General features: G+C 37.2%; 1 protein-coding gene across 9 annotated transcripts in view; it reads left to right on the top strand.

Moving 5' to 3' along the window:
* Positions 1-19,102, top strand: part of raskol (Ras GTPase-activating protein raskol) — a 183,630-nt gene that overhangs the window by 20,790 nt on the left and 143,738 nt on the right. For 3 of the 9 annotated variants that reach the window (XM_074111554.1, XM_074111545.1, XM_074111493.1), the window contains exons 1-2: positions 9,883-10,012; positions 14,523-15,459. The exons of 1 other annotated variant lie outside the window; for it this stretch is intronic. In XM_074111554.1, coding sequence (XP_073967655.1) covers positions 14,628-15,459 — 832 coding nt within the window. In that variant the 5' untranslated portion in view covers positions 9,883-10,012; positions 14,523-14,627. Of the gene's footprint in view, positions 1-9,882; positions 10,050-14,522; positions 15,460-19,102 lie in introns of those variants that run through there. 5 more of the 9 variants (XM_074111514.1, XM_074111500.1, XM_074111508.1 and 2 more) reach the window with 5 other exon arrangements.

Genomic DNA, 19,102 nt, shown 5'->3' with positions numbered 1-19,102 from the left:
CGAATATATGCAAATCATAAGGTTTATGACCAATTATTAGAAATTACATGCAGCAACTCTGCGATTTAAATATAATGTAAGTAATTTTAATCATTACTAATGTAAAATTGGTAAATAATATATTACTAGGGTTTTGTTCAAGAGGAAATAACAGAATTCTTATAAGATCACTTCGTTTCTTCGTCTGTGCGTCACTGTGTTAGATATACATATACGCAACCCTCAGAATACACTTGACCAGCTTTTTACCCGACTGCAAGGAGTGGTTGTTATAGGTACATACTTCTTCCGTATTTTACGATTTTACTACTACTAAACTAAGAAAGCTCAATTAGTTTGGCAAAGTACTAAAACAGGTAGGTAAAGGGATTAAATATCTTCGAGATACCTCCGATTCACCGCTGATAACGCGTATCTACCGAGCTAACCTAACCCTAACTTATGTATGAATGGAATGGACCTAGTTGAAATCTGCTTCGCATGCGTGTTTTTTACCCGACTGCAAGGAGAGGTATTGTTTACTGCAGCAATTACCAGATAGTACCTGTTTGTAGGGTCTATAGGGAGTAAAGTACGGAGAACGCAATTTAAATTCACATTGAACACAATGCGTAGTCAAAGTAAAATAGTGGACTATTATTTTATTATCAGTCAGTAAAAATAATTGTATTTGTCAGCTAAATTCAAAAGGAGTCAGTATTTTGTATCATGGTATAATTTCGACGTCCAGTGTCTTAGACTAAGCCAAGCAATACTAGATTTTTTACACCTTAACAGATGTTTCTACAGAACGTGTATAAAATCACATTTCTGTGTTAACCTATTCCGATAAATATAATATGTCGTAGGCATAAACAGTTGGTGAGTAAGCTTTAAACGTGTAATCGATTCTTTATTTAGGCATTAAGTCACCTGACACCTCATACCAGTTACACAGCGATGAAATCGTGCCGTTGCTTCACTTAATACGCGTCGTCCATCATAATAATACATTGTACGAGTAATAACAGTTGTATAGCCGTAATAAATGTTAGCTAATTTAATATCCCTTTCATGACTAAAGTTCGAATGGCCAGAGTCATCATATCAATGACATTTGCGTGGACAGTTTTGGCATACAAATATTTTTATTGCGTGTGACAGTGTTATACATTTTCGTAACGGGTACTATAATTTACGGAAATTCCTCGGAAGATAGGTGTGTTACAACGCATAATTAGCAGCCTTACGCAGCAACGCTCGTAAGGTAGGGCAGTGTTAGTAACCACGAAACTTTATCAGTGGGGCGCAACGTCGCTTGCGCATTAGGACACGTCAAAATCAATGTGACAATAGGCTATAACGCATTATCATCTAGGAATTGCTTGTCCCAACAACTGCTAGTGTTAGAGCAATAAAATTCCTAATATAATTCAAGGTTGAATGGTCACTATCGACCACAGAATTAAAAGTAAGAGCAATGTTTAGAAAAATTACAGCTTTCTACTAGTCTACTACTAATGGTCTCTGAGCTTAGCCGCGGACAAACAGACAGATGGACAGACATGGCGAAACTATAAGAGTTCCTAGTTGACTTCGGAACCCTAATAGATTCAAAATGTTACCCTTTGTATTTTATTCAAGGGGGCATGTTTTTTTTTATCACATTCATGTAAATATAATTTGAAACGTACTTAGTTCGAAATTTTAATTGAATTGCTACGTAACAACAGCTCTAATTAAGTTTTCGATAGATGACAAAATTGATTTTATGTATGGAAGTAAGTAGCTGTAATTTACTATTACCTAAATAAGGTACTCTACCTACTCATATAATTCAACATGATTTTTCTCCAATATTGAAAGATATTTTAACAAGACTCAGCCCACAGAACCGATGTTTTTCGCCTTTACTTTGTGATTTTATTAAAATACTCCTGAACTATTATCTTTTTTGGCGGCTCATTCTGCATTTGTTGAACAGACAACTGGAATGGTTACAGACCAAGTCAAGAAAATAAATATCTGGCTGTAGCTGGTTAACCACTTCGCGCTTTTAACTCGCGTGACATTAAAATTTCTATTTCTCCTATTAGGTTCTACGCTAATCGACCAATACTTTGGTTCAACGGCCCAACGAATTTTAGAGTACGGTACCGCCGATGAGCTCGGCCGTAATCGGCTCGGTCACGATGTGCAAATACCCGCGATAACGGCACTCGCTGCGCCGGCGCACCGGATGGGTGAGGAAGGCCGTGCACGGCACCGGACGCAAGGGACATGGTGAAAAGCGGTGACCTCATCGGTTAAATTTGCATACGTGCTGTTTCGTTAGCCCGCCTTGCTCAGGCAGACCTATGCGCGAGAACGTATGACACATCAAATTTAAAAAGATTAATTTAGACTACATACATATAAATTTTCGGTGAAACTATTAATTAGACGAACTTTTTTAATAGTGCAATCTACAGATTGGATTAGGTTAGGTTAGGTTTATTTTGTAAGTAATCCTGTAAAGTGGTCGATATCTCAGAAAGTTACATTATTTGAAATTATAATTATGCACGTTGTCCATTTTTTCTATCTAAGGCAGTACTTAGTCAGTTTTTGCTGCCGAGTATTAGTTAACTTCAACCAAAAAAAAGTTGAACTAAAACAATAACTTTCCTCACCCGCGACAAAAAAAGCATTAGATTTATTCCAAAAAAGCGAGTTTTGGTTATCAGCCGACAACCAAAAAATTAAAATTATTTTTATTTTACCAAAAAATTAATTTGAAATGGAATACCCAAACGGATACTCAACTGCCGTTTAAAATTATTAGTTTACTAGCGCCATCTACCATTGACTTGCGTAAACGGCGCAGCGCTCTGTGCGGGTTGGTTAGTGGCATCGCCATCTACCTACGAAACGTCAAAGTGTGACCATGCGCTTGAGCATGCTTTGTTTTACTTTTGCTACTCGTCACTAGATGGAGCTAGTTGCATGGAACACAACAACTATTTCATTGTTGAATTTAAACTTACATCTGAAAAATTATGTGCACCACATGGCGATTTCCTGACACTAATTATTGTCATTACTGATTTTTTCATTCTCGCTGTCCGCCATTTCAAAAGGTCAACGATCTTATTTCTATAGCATCTGTTAAAGCGAGTGTAGGTGTTATTGTTTGCGTTAATTGCTTGGCGTTCAGTAACAGACGTACCTATACCTACCTAATGTCGGCGAGATTGCGTTTCTCGATATGACTCACAAAGCATTGCCATAGTTCTGTATATTTAGCTATATATTTTCGTCGGTTGTTACTTAAATCGTTATCTAGGTATTAAATAGGTAAGTATCAGTTCAGCAACTACCTACCTATACTTAGGTACCGTATGTTATCTTTTTCCAGTTCACCTAACCTGTTGCAGTATACATGTATACTTTAAATATTACGGCCCAATTATACCGATAATGCCCACGCTTCATCAAATTTATGGCAACATCTGAGATGTGTTAAGAGTTGTGTGTACAATAGGAATCAAGTGATTATTACGCAAAATTTGATTGATCTTTTTCTCACTTTCTTCTTTCAACCATAGATAATGTTTATTTATATAAGTATAGATTATAGTAGATGATTGGGTTAGCTTGATCGAACACTCCTGTTAGGGCCATTTGCATGATCAACGGTTAAAAATTAAACAGTTAACAGTTCTGTAAATTTTGACACTACTTAATCCTAGATAAGCAGTTAACTCGGAGTGAAAGTAAATCATGGTTCTCGCAAGCCCGCCTCAAGGGTTTTCATCTGATTTTTTTGTTTCAAACGACATCCTTAATAACATAATGTATACAAACAAATTAACCCAATCATTTCTTGAAATATTCCCGTTTCATTTAAAAACACTTAGTGTAAAGTATAATATCTTAATGTGAGTTGTACCAAGTTACTATTAATAAATAACCAGTAACCAGTCGTCTATACTAAATTGATGCGAATCGCTCTTAGAACCATATCGTCTTTACTTTTAAACAAGATCGTACTTCAATTTAGATAATTTTTCTCGGCGTACTTTATGGGCATTATTTCAATGGTTAATTTTGCTGCCGTAATTGATTTGAAATGAGAGATGTTTTCAGAGTAGTAATGATATGGCTCCACGCAGTCTTGAGTTGGATAATCAACGCATGGCATTGATTTTGGGAGCAGAAAATTAAAATTTATGGGCTCTTGGGTCTAATTTTAATTATTTATGCAGTGTATATAGGTTCTGTATATACATAGTGTTGTACCTTCGATATTTATGTGTTGCATGGTGCTTTGCTTATGAAGACACGCTTCATCTGCTTCGTACAGCCGACATCAAAGTGTGCCGCTTGGCCGCAGATTTACGGCGTAGTCTACAAAATGTATTCTGTAGCGTAGCCATTATGTAAATATATCTACTTACAGGATATTACTAAAGGAACTATTAAACTTAGTCTTATCTAGGTCAGGTGATGGAAATATGTCATGCCTTTCATGCGTCTACCACAAATCACAATACGAATAAGAGCTGCACTTGACTTGAAAAAGAACAATTGAATTTTCTATATTTACGTAAACATAGAAGTATAAATATATGGTTAGTTAGCGTACCAAATTGTGTAATGCGCAATGACATGAAGTTGGAGATATGGGTTCGATCACTAGAGATATGAGCATCTATTTCTTTTTGGTATATGGATATTTGGATCCGAGTCGCATTTTTGTTTGTCTAGTTTATTGTCACATTGTTTTAAGTATATTATATTTGTATCTATGTTAGTCATCTTCATGACCACGACTATAGTCCATTCAAGATAACATTGGACTCTAGAAGGTCACCGAAGTAGGGGACTCATCCAGTCTCATTCCCTGTTTAAAAATATTCTACTCTTAGTTCCTGCTATGAAGTTCAAGCTTTTTTCCATTCCAAATTTCATCAAATTCGGTGCAGTGCTTTAGTTGTGAAAAGTTAACTATTTGTATATGATTAAAGGTCACTTTTAGATCCAAACTGGCGATTAAAAACTATAAACAATGTACAGAATATTTCTTGAGTTAACAATATTACAAACGTTTCGTTTCTTACAGAATGTTGTTTACCTCTGCCCCTTTTAGCTATTTTATACGAAGACATTTCTGTTTTTAACAAAATATAATACGTTTTTTTTATTCTTTTTAAATTATGATATGAAAAATAGCAAACTCAATCTCACTAATATTTATTATAAATGCGAAAGGTTGTAAGTCGTATTTTTGTTTGTTACCTACCTCTTCACGTCTTAACCGCTGAACCGATTTAGATGAAATTCGGTATACAGATAGTATAAGTCCTGGGGAAGGACATAAAATAGTTTTTATCCCGGAAAATTGCATAGTCCCGCGGGATAGCAATAAACGAATTCTAAGTGAACGGAGTCGCGGGCAACAACTAGTCAATGAAAAAATTAAAGTAATATTGAATGTCTTCGATATTTTAATTAGAATTAAGTTTAGATTGTACACTAAAAAATGTAATTCATTACATGACTTCTTAAAGCGTGCACTATAAAGAGCCTATGTTCCTTTTGTCCATTCCTACACTGAACAGCAGGGCTACTGCGAAACTCGAAACTCGAAGTTCGTATCGTATCGTCCCTCTCGCTCTCATATTAAATAGTAGAAGTGTCAGAGGAACCGCACGTCACGAACTTCGAGTTTCGAGTTTCGTAGTAGCCCTGCAGACTGTAGTGATAGAACTGACTGGAAATTAGACACGGGTATGTAGTTTAGATGCTAATTCAAGTGCAGTCACTAAAAAATTGTATCATAGGTAATGTTATATTTTTAACAATCCTGTTTTATGTCTTAGCTTTGATATAGCTATCTCTATTTGCATCAGTTGTCTAGCCTAACACCCCTGGTTTGGGACCGGTACAATCAATGTTAAATAATATCTATAAGGATATATTTATTTCATATCAATCCGTGATATATCACACGTATGTCGTATGACAGCTTAAAAATGATGCAGTTCGAATGGAAGCTGCACTCCATGTACCGAACCGACGTCCTAGTTCTTCAAACAAGAGCAAGGTAAGCAAACAAACCGATGTGGTTATTTACATATTCTCCAGTATTGACTGTCGAGTCCACAGACACGAGAGTTTGGTTACCCATCCACCAAGGGTGTAGGAGACAGCAAATAACGACTTCCCGTGTGAAAAATTTAATTCCAAAGACTCTTTTGTGTAACCATGTTAAAAAGTTATCAGATTGTTGGAATAAATTAGATCGGCTTTTTTGTTTTATTAAGGGACACAAAAGGACTGCTAATAGTTATTTGTGCAACAAGAGAGCAAAATTTTTTTTTCGTGCGAGTGTTGAATTTAAATCCCGAGCAAGCGAAGGATTCTATAATTGAATCACGAGCGTAGCGAGTGATTCTAGGTTAGAATCCTAAGAGCAGTGAGGGATTCAAACACACGAGACGCAAAAAAACTTTGGTCTCGTGTGACACATACAACTTTTCATCTCAGCAGCGAGAACATAGGTTAGAATAAAATCACATGTCATATACTTACCCAATTACAAAACAAACAATATAAAAACATATAAATAATACGATTATTAAGAAACAAATATAATAATCACATTTAGAAACCTTTACCCAAAAGTGATACGTAGGTACAGTCGCCATTACATCTTTAAAAAGTCACTAAAAGGTTAAGAATGCCAGACAATGATCAAAAGTCTCCGACATGTAGAGGTTTTGAATTCGGAACGAAAAAGTGTCCAGTAGGTACGATACAAATGTCATACTCATAACATGCATTGTAGTTTGAACTTAAAACTACTTACTTTTAAAATATGTCATTTTTTTAATACCTACTACAAAAAGTCCCATCTTTGGGTCAATTAAAAGGCTGAACAATAAACGTATAAATTATTAAACAATGTTATAAAACCTTTAAAAATAATTTTGTTAGGATTTATATTAAATAAACATAAATAGATTTAGTTGCACATTCATTCAATTTGACAAAAAAAAAATCAACTTTAAGAGGTAAGCAGTATACGGAACGCTAGGTACTAAAAAAAAATAAGAGCAGCGGCTTTCGTGCAACGAGGTTGCATACTTTATTAAAAGAGTGGGAAAATTTTGACATTTTGGAAATATTTCTTTTTCATATAATTTATTATTTTATTTTATTCTATTCTATAAATTTAATTTAATATTGTAATCAACACATTTGATCCTATCTCTCGTTTTTTTCGTGTTGAAGTGCAAATGCCAGATCAAAGTGAAGTTCAAATATTTGTAATTCAGTAAGTAGACCCAGCACTGTCTAGAATTAAAAATAATAATTAAAAAGTTCATTTGTCTCACGGAGTGAGCAAAATGCGATTTTGCTCACTGGATTCTCATAGTAAAACCTGGCTGTTTGAGGTGCTAAGGTGAAATAATATGTTTTATTATTGCATCAGAGCTTTGGTTTTTAGGTGAAAATGGAAGAAATAAGAAAGGCTTACCAAGTTTTCGATTTATTAAATAGCACAACTTTTTAATAGATACACATTAACATTAGACACAAAATACACATCGCAAGTGAAAGTAAAATACAAAAGCTATAAGAAATAGACAACTAAAAAGGACAAAAACATAAAAAAGAGGTTTTTGTCCCGGTTTCGTTTTTGATTTTTATACATCCATAATCAGATCAGCTATTTAACAATAAAAATAACATAAAGAGTGTATCGAAAGAAATAAAGTACCTATTAGCCTATTAGGTAACATAAACAATGCGAACTGAACTGAACACATGTCGTTGTTCATACAAAATCCAATTAACATATAGATTACTCACGTCTTTGACCATTTGACTACTTTGTTGTCTTTTAATGTTTACAAATGATTAATTTTATAGAAAAGTACCGAATGACTACATCCTCATTACCAACCTGCACATACACCATTGAATTGCTTCGCAGGTTTGTGCAGCTTTCCTTACGATGCCGCGATGTTTTCTTTCACCGTAAGGCTTGTGGTAAATTTCAAATGTGTGTTTGAACTTACGATCCCCTGCTTGAGAGGCCATAGGTCAAACCTACTGGTGGTCCTAGTGGACTACGGGTTTTTTCCGGAATTTTAACCCGATCTCACCTAGAGAGAGTTAATGTACTCGTAGATCACGACGTATTGTAATCTTTGGGAATTTGTACCGGATTTTTGACAAATCCCTGAAATTAAATTGAAATGCATCTACTCGTAATTAATAATTGACGCGAGCGACAACGCGGGTAATGGCTAGTAAAATATAATTTGACTGTGTACTGTACGTATAGTTTTCTTTTAAATTAACGATTAATACAAATGGTTGACTGCATAAGTATTTAGTAAGTACGCACATCGGTTCCATTCCATGTTTAGCGGAGGCCTGAGCAAAATGCAAATGCCTGAACCGGTCCTCGCTGCCACTCCATGAGGTAACGCTTACATGCGAAATGGCACCGTGATCGTTCGTCACATGATCAACCAACAGTCAAAATCCCTTTACTGTGCTAGTTACTCTCCTCTGGGATGAACGATCCCTTTGACAATGCAACGAGCAGATATCTATTTTAAATCCCCTTTATCATAAAACATAAATCGCCCCGTTCGTAAATATAGGGTTGGTTTAGTTCGTTTTTATTTTAGGGTTCAATGCTAGAACCGCGCGCGCGTGCATTGTATTATTTTACTTGTATGTACGTTACGTAGTACGTACGTTTGTACGTTAAAAGTTGGCCGAAGAGAAAAAAACGAGTTGACTGGATCTGAAATACAAATTTTTATTCCATGCTCATTTCCGATATGGGCACCAAGACAGCTGGGTTGAAATCGGACTCCTATTCCGTGGCAATCCACGGAATGAATGCCACAAGATGGATGGCGGTGACGTGGTAGATCAGGCAGTTGGCGGGATGATATACATAGTCTTCGCACTTTCATGAAATTGACTACTGCTCTAGTATTTATCGGTTTGTAACGATACTAACAACAACTATGATGGTGGTTGATAACGCTGCCATTTAAATGGCTCAAAAGTAGCTGAATTCCTTAGTACTTTTGTCGCATTAAACAACAATACTGACACAGTTTGAAATTTTTCGAATTAGTGATAGTAACAAAGTACGATTACTAAGCTACCTTTGAAATTTGAGTTTGAGCTTGCCCTATACATAAATTGTCGTCGTCTCCGCTCCGCTCTACTTCACTGGAAGCTTACCATTAAAGGGCCAACCAAGGACGACGCGCAGCGAGTTCAGTAACACAGTAGAATCAGGACACTAAAAATGTCGACGGACGGAACCGCATTTGATAGCGTCGCTTTTGCTTGACCGGTTCCCGACTCCCGTATCAAGGTGCGCAAACTAGTTTCAGTGTCAGGCGCAGTGACGACAGGCGGACACGCTCTTTACTTTGTTACGATATTTTATTTGCATGTTGTTTTTTATATAAGTTTATCACGTAGTAAAGTGCTTTGTTAGTAAGATAGACCCAAAGCCAATTTACAAAGATAGAGCCGTTTTAAAAGTTTAATTGAATCCTTAAAAATGTATCTTACATATTAGCAATAGTTAGTCCACTGCCGTGACTTTGGTATGTAGATAGATAATACTTTGCTCAAAATAAACTTTTCAGTTACCGGTCAAAATAATAACTTAGAGAACAGTAGTTTTACGTCGTTCGCTATACGGTTTCTACCATTTTATTGGTCGTAATGGCATGCGGTGTCGCGCTGCCTGTCACAACAACGCACGTTTGTGGTAACGGTCTGCGCCGGAGTCGAGAGGCGAACAGATGAGCGAGGCGAAGTAAAGTACCGAGTACCGGCAGAGTTTTGTATCGCGTGCTGTCGGCCCCGCGCGCTACAGTCTGCCTCTGCGCGACCCGCCACGCGCACCGTCATCGCGCGCCGATCGAACGAATTAAATCGAATTTGATGACAGAAACAGTGGCAGTGTGCTGTGTGTGATTCAGTTGGTTCCTTTCTGTAGGCAAGTTTTAAGGTCGACGTCCGCTAGTTTCATTCAGGTTTTGATAAAAAAATGATATTAGCTTCACTTTATTTTAACTAAAAAATAACACATTCAAAAATATTTATAATTTAAATATTCATCATGGTATTTGGTTGTTTGAGTATAATTTTTAGGTTTGATAGTCATAAAAAAAGTAACTGCAAAGTCAAGTTCGGTTTTAGCCGTTTTAGCTTAGTTTTCTAGATTGTTGTATTTTTTTTTATTTGTCATTAAGTTAAATACGAAAAATAATAAAGACATAAAAAGCAATACCAGTTAAGTTATTGTTTTAATTGAGGGTTTATGTATTTATAAATTAAAAATAAATTACGTAAATAAGAAGCGGTTAGTGACCTAAAGATGATTGGTACTATGCGTCATATATTGTTATTTTTATTTTTAAATATGGACGTAAGTAAGTAGTAAGCTTAGAGTAACAAACTATAAACTGTGGGTGATTGCTCGCACGCAGGCAGGCGGGCGCCGGCGGCTAGGGAGTACAGAGCGATAATACGCGTTCATAAACTATCGATCTCCGTTGCTAGGAGTGAGTCGGATGGCAACAATAAACCTGGTTTATAATCCTCCTTACCTGCAGCTGAGCCTCCGCGCCTCACTTGTCACGCCACCAACCAGCCAGCGACCAAATCTCACAGGAGCTTTCCAAGGGAGCTTTTAGATATTCTCAAGTCATTCACTTGACTGGCATATACTCAACAACGCGCTGTTCTCGATATTTACTCTATACCAATTTGTATTTGCAAGTCATAAATTATCGAGCTGTGCCAGGTCATTTCGGTACAGAAACCAATAAAATTTACATACCCAAGATGGTAAACGTGTTGGCCAGTATTTGCCTTGAGTTTCGTTTCCATTTTGAGATTTCGTTTCAAATTTGAAATTAGAGTCGATGTTTACGAATCGTATTTCATTGGGTTTACATGAAGCTTGTGCTCTCCGCACGCCTGAGAATGCATCTCCTTCATAATTCACACCTTTATGATATGGTAGTTTAAAATTAACTTGAAACATTCACTAAGTAGTATTACGTGGTGATTTTGTAGGTCGATACTCTGGCCGTTGTCGTAAAACATTGTGATTTGTGATACACGGAGACGGGCCGGTCGGAGCCTATAGATTGCTCTCATATTGTAACAAATAGCGAAGTTTCGGTGTCGCTCATCCGGAGTGATTTATTTAATGATGGCTATCCAGTGTTTTCTATAGGCTGTACCTATAAAAGTAAAATGCTTAGTTATTTTCGTTCATTGACCGTGGCGGGTTTTTGTCGCCAACTCGTTGGGCCCGAGTTAGAAATTGTGGCACGTGGTCACGATCCGTTAAATCACACTCGAAGCAACACGTTGTAATGGAATTCGTAGGTTTATGATTTGTTACGGTACGAAACGTTTTTGTCATTTTTAACCGAGTTAAAAAAAAAGGAGGAGGTTATCAATTCGGTTGTAATTTATTTTATGTTTGAACGCCGAAGAGTCTCAGAACTCCGTAATTTGTGAACCGAGTAAAAAAAATTTTTTTTCGTATTGGAGTGCCTTCAGTTAGGTCCCATAAGCACCAAATCAAGATCTGATGATTGGATACTAAGAAGACTTCAGACTGGTAGAAAATTACTTGTACTCGTATCGGTTCAATTTTTAGTTATAAATTTTTTTGTTAATTCGATATGCCATTGTTGCGGTCGTAAACTAATGCTACATTAATACTAAAATATATTCTGAACTGGTTTTTGGTTTTAAATGTTAAACAAAACTTAATAAATAATGAACAAATTATGTATTCGGCAATAAATTGCTATAACTGTTTAGCAAGTGAATTGAAAATCTGATGACAGTCGTGCTCAGAATAGTTTCCCCTAAGAGTAGAGTCGTGTTCGCCAAGCTGATAAATTGTAACTTAAAATCTCATTAGTACTTACTCAAGATTGGTTTAATTTTAGATTATGCCCATATTATTTCTTTGTTTATCTTGTTTCTTATATTATTTCTTGTATCCAATATGTTAACATTCCGTGAAATATTCATTACGAAAAAAAAGCTGCTACATTATGCATAGAAGGGAGAGTATGTCTGAAGGGGTTATCCCTTTCTACCGAAGCTATTTACGCAAAATTCCTATTTTGATCGCGGAGCTACCTACCTACTCGTAAACGCTACGAGTAGGTACCAAACTATTGAGATTTTTAAGGTACGCTTTCGAAGTAGTAACGATTTTATCCTAAAATCCATCGATTACAGTAATATCAAACTTATTTAGTGAGGAATGTTCTAATGTTGTGCTCAAGCGGTCACGAGCCTCATCTGTTATTATCCGCTGTAACAATTCGTAGGTACTTACAAAATAATTGCGTTTTCTAAGCACGACCTCAAGGCATTGAACTTTTCACGTGTACGCTTCTACCTATAATAAAACGTGAAGATAATCCCGCCGAATTCCTGATTTTTTTTGTTGCGTCACCGAGTGTAGGAAGACCTTTATCTTTTATTGCTACGACGAGTAGGCTGACAATTAAATATTGCAAATCATGTCAATTGGCTGTAATGCTGCATTCTGGGTCTGACTATTATTTATTTGATAAATTATGTTCTTTCTTGGGGTTCCGTACCCGAAGGGTCGAAATGGAGCCCTGCTGCTGTAATATATTTTGAATAGTGTGGTAAAATTTGTACGGAATTCTTGGTGCGCGAGTCTCACTTGTATTTTAACGATTTCCTTAAGAAAAATCTTTCTACAAATTGTTCTTTTTCATGACTGTACATGCATTGTCATCTAACCTACATTATTTATACCTACCAAATTTCAAGTTAACCCAACCACTAGAACTGAGTTCAATACGGCAAGTTAAATAAAAGTTTGTAATGATTATTCGACGAGCTATTAGTTATACTACTTCAATTCAAGAAATCAAGCGCTCCATAAAATTTTGGCTTTGGTTCCATTCAAGAATGCGTTTAGTTGTAACACTATGATAGTAGCTACGTCGAAAGCTCATAATTCGGACATAGCGGGCCGCGGCCGCGACATCCGATACCGTAACACCAACTGGCCGAGCGACCTGTTACCGACTTCTGCAACCTGTCTTCCACAAACTTGTCGGCCTGTACATTTTATGAGTGAATACCTCAATTTCTAAATTAACGCTTTATAATCTTAGGCATACCTACTGACCTTTTGATTTGAACGTTTCGCTATTGAAGTTCTTATGAAGCCTGATCACGTATTGTTTATTGACTACAAAGTGTTGATTGTATTGCAATGGCTATCCAAAAACTTAATTAATCTAGGTGCTAGGGCCTCTTTCGCCACCATCTGATATATCTGGTCAATTACATTGCGCGCCTTGTAGGTAATAGGACCTTTAAAGCGAAGTTTGTCTTTGCCAGCCATATTCGGGCTCATAATAAATAAGCTTAAAGGTTTCGCCATTGTCGGATACGACATGGAGGACATCATGACAGATAACTGTAACTAACGCCACCTCCATTTATTTGATTCGAATCACAGATGAATGAGAGATGGAATCACAGATATGTATCACATAAACTACAAGACAATTGTAAGCAGTGATACAGGCCCTTCTACAGTAAAAATAAGCAAGAACTTTTCTGTTCTTTATGCATAAGCACATTATGACCACTTCACAGCAGATGCCTCTCATAATAAAAAAAGAAACATGGTTTTTTTATATACTCGTTGCTTGCGCACGTGCGGTTTAGCGAGATAGACTCACGCGTCTCGTAACAGGACGATCTAGACACGATAGTGTAATGATGAGGTTGTTTGAAAACATTTGTGTGTCAGCACTGTCATCGTTTATGCAGCTGGCTTGTTTATGTATGTTCGTGAGACGAACTGTACGACTCGACAAAACTAACTTAGGGTCGTCGTAGGGACGACTACGTATCGTGTTTTAAAATTAATCCAGAATATTTCCGCCGATGGTTGGATGAGTTCAATATATATGTTATTGGTTGATAACATACGACATGCGAAATTATGTTATTTAAAGTAGGTACTTAAAAAAAATACAACCGAATTGATAACCTCCTCCTTTTTTGAAGTCGGTTAAAAATACAAATATTTATTTGTGCTCGGTTAGTGTTTTAATATAAGAACGGAATAACTGCGGTTCACCTTAGAGCTGGTATTGATTTTGCTATTGATGTGATTTCAATTAGAATTTGACGTCCGAAAAGCCCGTAGATTGCAGCTCACTATCGAGCTCACGCTAAATAGTCGCTATTGCTGGCTCTTATATGCTATAATGATTTAATCACGAAATTTATATTTTAAACTGACCTTCCATGGAGGTGGATACATAGTAAATATGCATGCATAAATTAGATAGGTAAGGTATTTCATTGCATTCGATATCTAGTGACCCACATTACATTTGCATCACTTAAGTAATGCTTGTTTGAACAGTTGTTGCGGACGTCGACCGTAGATAAGGTATTCCGTTTTTCTTCAGTTTGAACAATGATAGTTACGCATAAAATTTGGCAAATACAAAATTTATAGGTAATTGCGTGGTCAATTGTCGTTTCAAACTTCGAAGTAGTGATGGTGATCTGCGATGCCAGATTGGCGTTACAACGTGTTGTCGGCGAGCGAGGCGTACATAGACGCCAAGGAGGCGCCGGCGCGCGACCCGCTCGTGGCGAGTTACCCGCGCCGAGCCGATCGCACCCGACCGCCTCACACGTGCCCCTACACCACCATATTCCTTGGAGCCCGCTCGCACCAAACGTCCCAACGCCTGCCAAATCAACAGAATGACACGTCTGATCCATATACAGATGCCTATTCAGTAGATTGTTCATCAAACCTTACCGATACCTCTAGCTTCGCACGCTACGAAGACTGCCGGCCACAGATTGAAGACGAACTAAAAGATGTAGAAAACGATGGCATTTTTACCGGAGAGATATTAACAGATGGTAAAGTTACCCTGCAGGTGCAAAAAGTGCCATATACCTCTAGTGTATTCTACGTATCTGCTCGGACAGCTGCGAAGCAGGAAGAGGTAGAGGCCAATGATTTGTTTGTGGTCGAAGGCACGGATTCTGATGCATTGTCGTCCTGCACTTGCGACAGTTTCGAACGGTGCGAGTTTGATTGCCGGGACTTTGAACCATTCTCGGACACATGTTGTTGTGATCCGCTTAGTGATGAAGTTTGCAGCCGCAGCCCTAAGGATGTTGAGTCGCCTGAGAACTTTTGTGATCGTGTAGTGGAAGAAGATGGGGTATCTGCCCGGAGTGATATGGATGGATTGGATTTGGCTCTATTCGAACCAGCAGCTACTGAGTGCATCGATTTCCAGAATGAATTGCCGGTGTTTAAAAGCACACCCATACCGAGTGCTCTCTGTGGAATACTGTACGCGCTTCCGGATACCAGCAACGGTAAGTGATGTCTAGACTAATTTATTTGCGTTTCTGAGCAGCTATCCCGGAACAGACGTTGTGATAACGCTCAATTACAGTGATTAGGAGCACGGTGAACCGCTCGACGCAGTACACTCGACCGCGCCGTGTGGTCTGCTTCAATCAGACTCGTATCCGATACGAACAACGGTGTACAGGAAATTACTATCGCATCAATCTCGAGCAGGCATTGTCATACCGGCGTATTATAGACATACTTATCGCAATGTCCAAGTAAACCACAAGTGTAGCCTACCACCTTGGTAAAAAAGAATGCCTGCAAGTATCAATGAGCGCGCAAATTATTTTGCTGTAAGTGAGGTTGTAAAATTGCAATGAAAATTTGAGCAACATTTTGAAACTTGAATATTGTTCAATAAGATCTACCTAGGGGCGTCGAAATTTAAGTTGATGTATTGATGTGGTTATGTTTGGTACTTAGTTGTCATTAGTGTTGAGTTATTTGGCAAAAGCGTATTATTTCCTAGACTCTATCTATACTTTGACTTAACACATAGGTATCTTTGCCATACATACCGTTACATTCGCAAGTTTCTAATTACCGGTAGAGATAAATTTGCGATTGTTGGATCGTATGCAAATCCGACGTGAGCGGGAGCAGATAAGCGGATACAACAGATGAATGTACTCGTACGTCTATGTTAAATAGATAGCCGTTAGAATACTTAATTACAAATACGGCTTCGTTTTTAACAGCTATTTGCTTTAATCTGTGGGATTAACATTTGAGATTAAAGGTTTCATGTAACTTTTTAACTACCATGAATATTTCGAATTTTAGTCGTGCTTATCGTCACTTGGTTTACGAGTATTTAAACTATTGACAATGGATGGTTAAAGTTGATCCCTTGAAAATGCCTTTGCTAACCGTGTGATGTATTTTAAGCACTTTCTGGGAAAGTTTCAGGGTCAGTCAGTTCGATGTAAAACATTTTACGATGTTTTGTTTGGTTCCCCGAGCTCGGCTTGACATTCATTCTTCGTACGAACCTGCCTCTGCTTGTTTTAACTGACTTTTTTAAGTGGAACATGCTTCTTCTATCTGTTCAGCCAGAAATAAGTCCAGTCTGCTAAAAAGATACTCGTAACTATGTTTATTACTTGTTCACGACGGTGTCTTTGAGCTATAATAATAACAAGTGATTATTATACTCGTTTACGAGAAGTTTACACTTTATGTTTGGGCTATATTTAAGACACTAAGTTTCAATTAAGTGGGTTGCTTTTGCGATTTTGCCTCCGTTGCAGATTTCCATGTTTCGTGAAAGTTCGGAAAATGCGTCCTCATTTCTTGTCTACATCATAAAGAGAGCCTCTACGTAAGCAAAATTTCAGTTTTCTAACTTTAAGTGTATGAGCTGGGCTGAGTCAGGTCTTGCTTCAAGATCCATACTGATATTATAAATGCCAATGTAAGCACATTGGTATCTTTGTTTGTTACGCTTTCACGCTGAAAGTACTCAAACGATCGTAATGCGATTTGGTGTGGAGATATTTAGTTTGAGACCCTTGGAATGGGCATTAGATAGTTTTATCCTGAAAAATCCGTACAGTTCCTGCGCGCGATAATCTTATTCTTCAAAGACGAAGTCACAAGTGGATTTTCGTACTTCATGTAGTTTTTAGGTTCCATATGCACTAGAGCCGTGCGAAGAAGCTAAGCGGTGTGCTAGTCCTTCTATGGAAAAGCTGCATCGAGCCAGGCTAGGAATATAAAGGTGGTTTTTTCCTTGCACACCGCTTGGCTACCTCACACTGACCTGGTGGATGCGCGATCTTTTATTTCCTTTAATTCTTCTCATAACAGCGAATGCCATTTGGATATCGTAAGGAATGTAGTCACTCCCGTCTGGCTAGCTACAAGTAGGTACGCTGTATTTTCAATCGCAGTACTTAGAAAATTTATTAGAACTTTTATTTTAAATCTTTTATTAAACATCGTCAAAGTTAAATGGCAATTTTTATATCTTTGGGTGAAGCCAGAGAAGCGTGAGTTGTGAGTCGCGTATTTTCGGTCGCGAAATTTTTACTAAATCGGTTTTATACAAAATTCCAGCTTGTGCCATACGGCGACTCAAAATGAGTTGTACACAAACAGGACTTTTGTATGAAACCAAAACTCAAGAAAATACGCTCGACTAGCTAAATTAATAAATTAATTTCCCCTGTCCTTAAGGTTCTATTAAAATATTTACTAACAATTACACGTGCATCCATGTCTACTTTGTGTGATGCAAACTTAATACTTTCTATTGAGTGCGGCCTTCCTGTGGGCAGCAGTTTGCAGGAAGCTTGCGTGTACATTTAACACTGTAATGCAATGCTACGATGGAGCAAGGGGAGGAATGTTGGGTCTGATTGGTAAATGGGAACTCGCTTTGATTTATTAATCCGTACTACTACTAATAGTTTGAATGTTATCGTAAATATTTTGAGTTTCCGAATTTATCGCGATGAATAAAATTATATAAATACTTACCGAATAAACCGATTATATGTATGCCGAATAAACATTATTAATTTAATTTTACTTACAGAAAATGTTATTTGAACTTTGAATAAACTTGTTGAACTGTGGATAAATTAAGGACAGGAATCCGTGAACGGTAGGTAATAAATAATTTGTGTGCGAACTCAATCTTAAACTTTCGCAATAATTACATTGTTTCTTTAAGTTACCTGTAACTGTAACTAACAACCTTATAATCTGTATGCACCATTCAGTTTTGAGATTGTAGCTTATATCCGCCATTTGTTTTTTCATTATGCCCATATCGTAGTTTTGAGTAAATTGGACAGTTACTAATGACAGGAACATTGCGTTTTAGCACACTAATCATTATTTAGCCAGCATTCAAGGTTTGTTTGTGCTCAATTATTGACAAAGAGAATTACCTAGATTGGTCTGTATAACTTATTATCTGTTTCGTCTATTCACGACAAATGGTTTCATTGGAATCGAAAGCGTGGATTGAAAGTATATATATATTTAAGTGCTGGTTTTAATTTTTGTAGGCTCTGTTTGAATACAATGTTGTCATCTTATAAAGACAATACAAGTCAATAACCTGGTTTCTTGGTAGTTTTGCCACCGTGAAGGCTTCGATAAATCGATTCGTATACCGGTTATCATGTTTATTTCATTGAACCTCCTTCCTCCACCTTCCTCAGGTCGGACGTCGCTGCTATTGTTCGCCGGTGCCCACGGTGAACGTGACGTGAAGTTGTGAAATGTGATACATGATTGAGGCTAATTTAGATAATTTTTCATTCTGATCTAATGGACTAACCTTCGACTTGAATGTCGAAACCTGAGTTGTAAAACTACATATGTAATGCGTTAACGACACACTTTATTTGGAAATTATTGTTCCGACCATGAATAGCGATTAGTGATCAACGAATTCTACGGATCGACGACTAAATCGAACAAGGAAAATAGTGTTTTCTTTACAATGTGTTATCAGGGAAATAGTTTTTGCATTTACAAAGATTTATCATACAGTGTCGTGTCGTGTCACATATTTTAATTCAAGCTTTACCTGACCGCGCTGTTTTTGCTCGTCACTCCCGCACCCTTTGAAGGAGAGCTTCCCTTTAT

This window comes from Choristoneura fumiferana, chromosome Z (genome assembly GCF_025370935.1).
Source record: "Choristoneura fumiferana chromosome Z, NRCan_CFum_1, whole genome shotgun sequence".
NCBI classification, from domain to species: domain Eukaryota; kingdom Metazoa; phylum Arthropoda; class Insecta; order Lepidoptera; family Tortricidae; genus Choristoneura; species Choristoneura fumiferana.
Note: the sequence above shows the minus strand (reverse complement) of the source record. Positions and strands in the feature narration are given on the sequence as shown.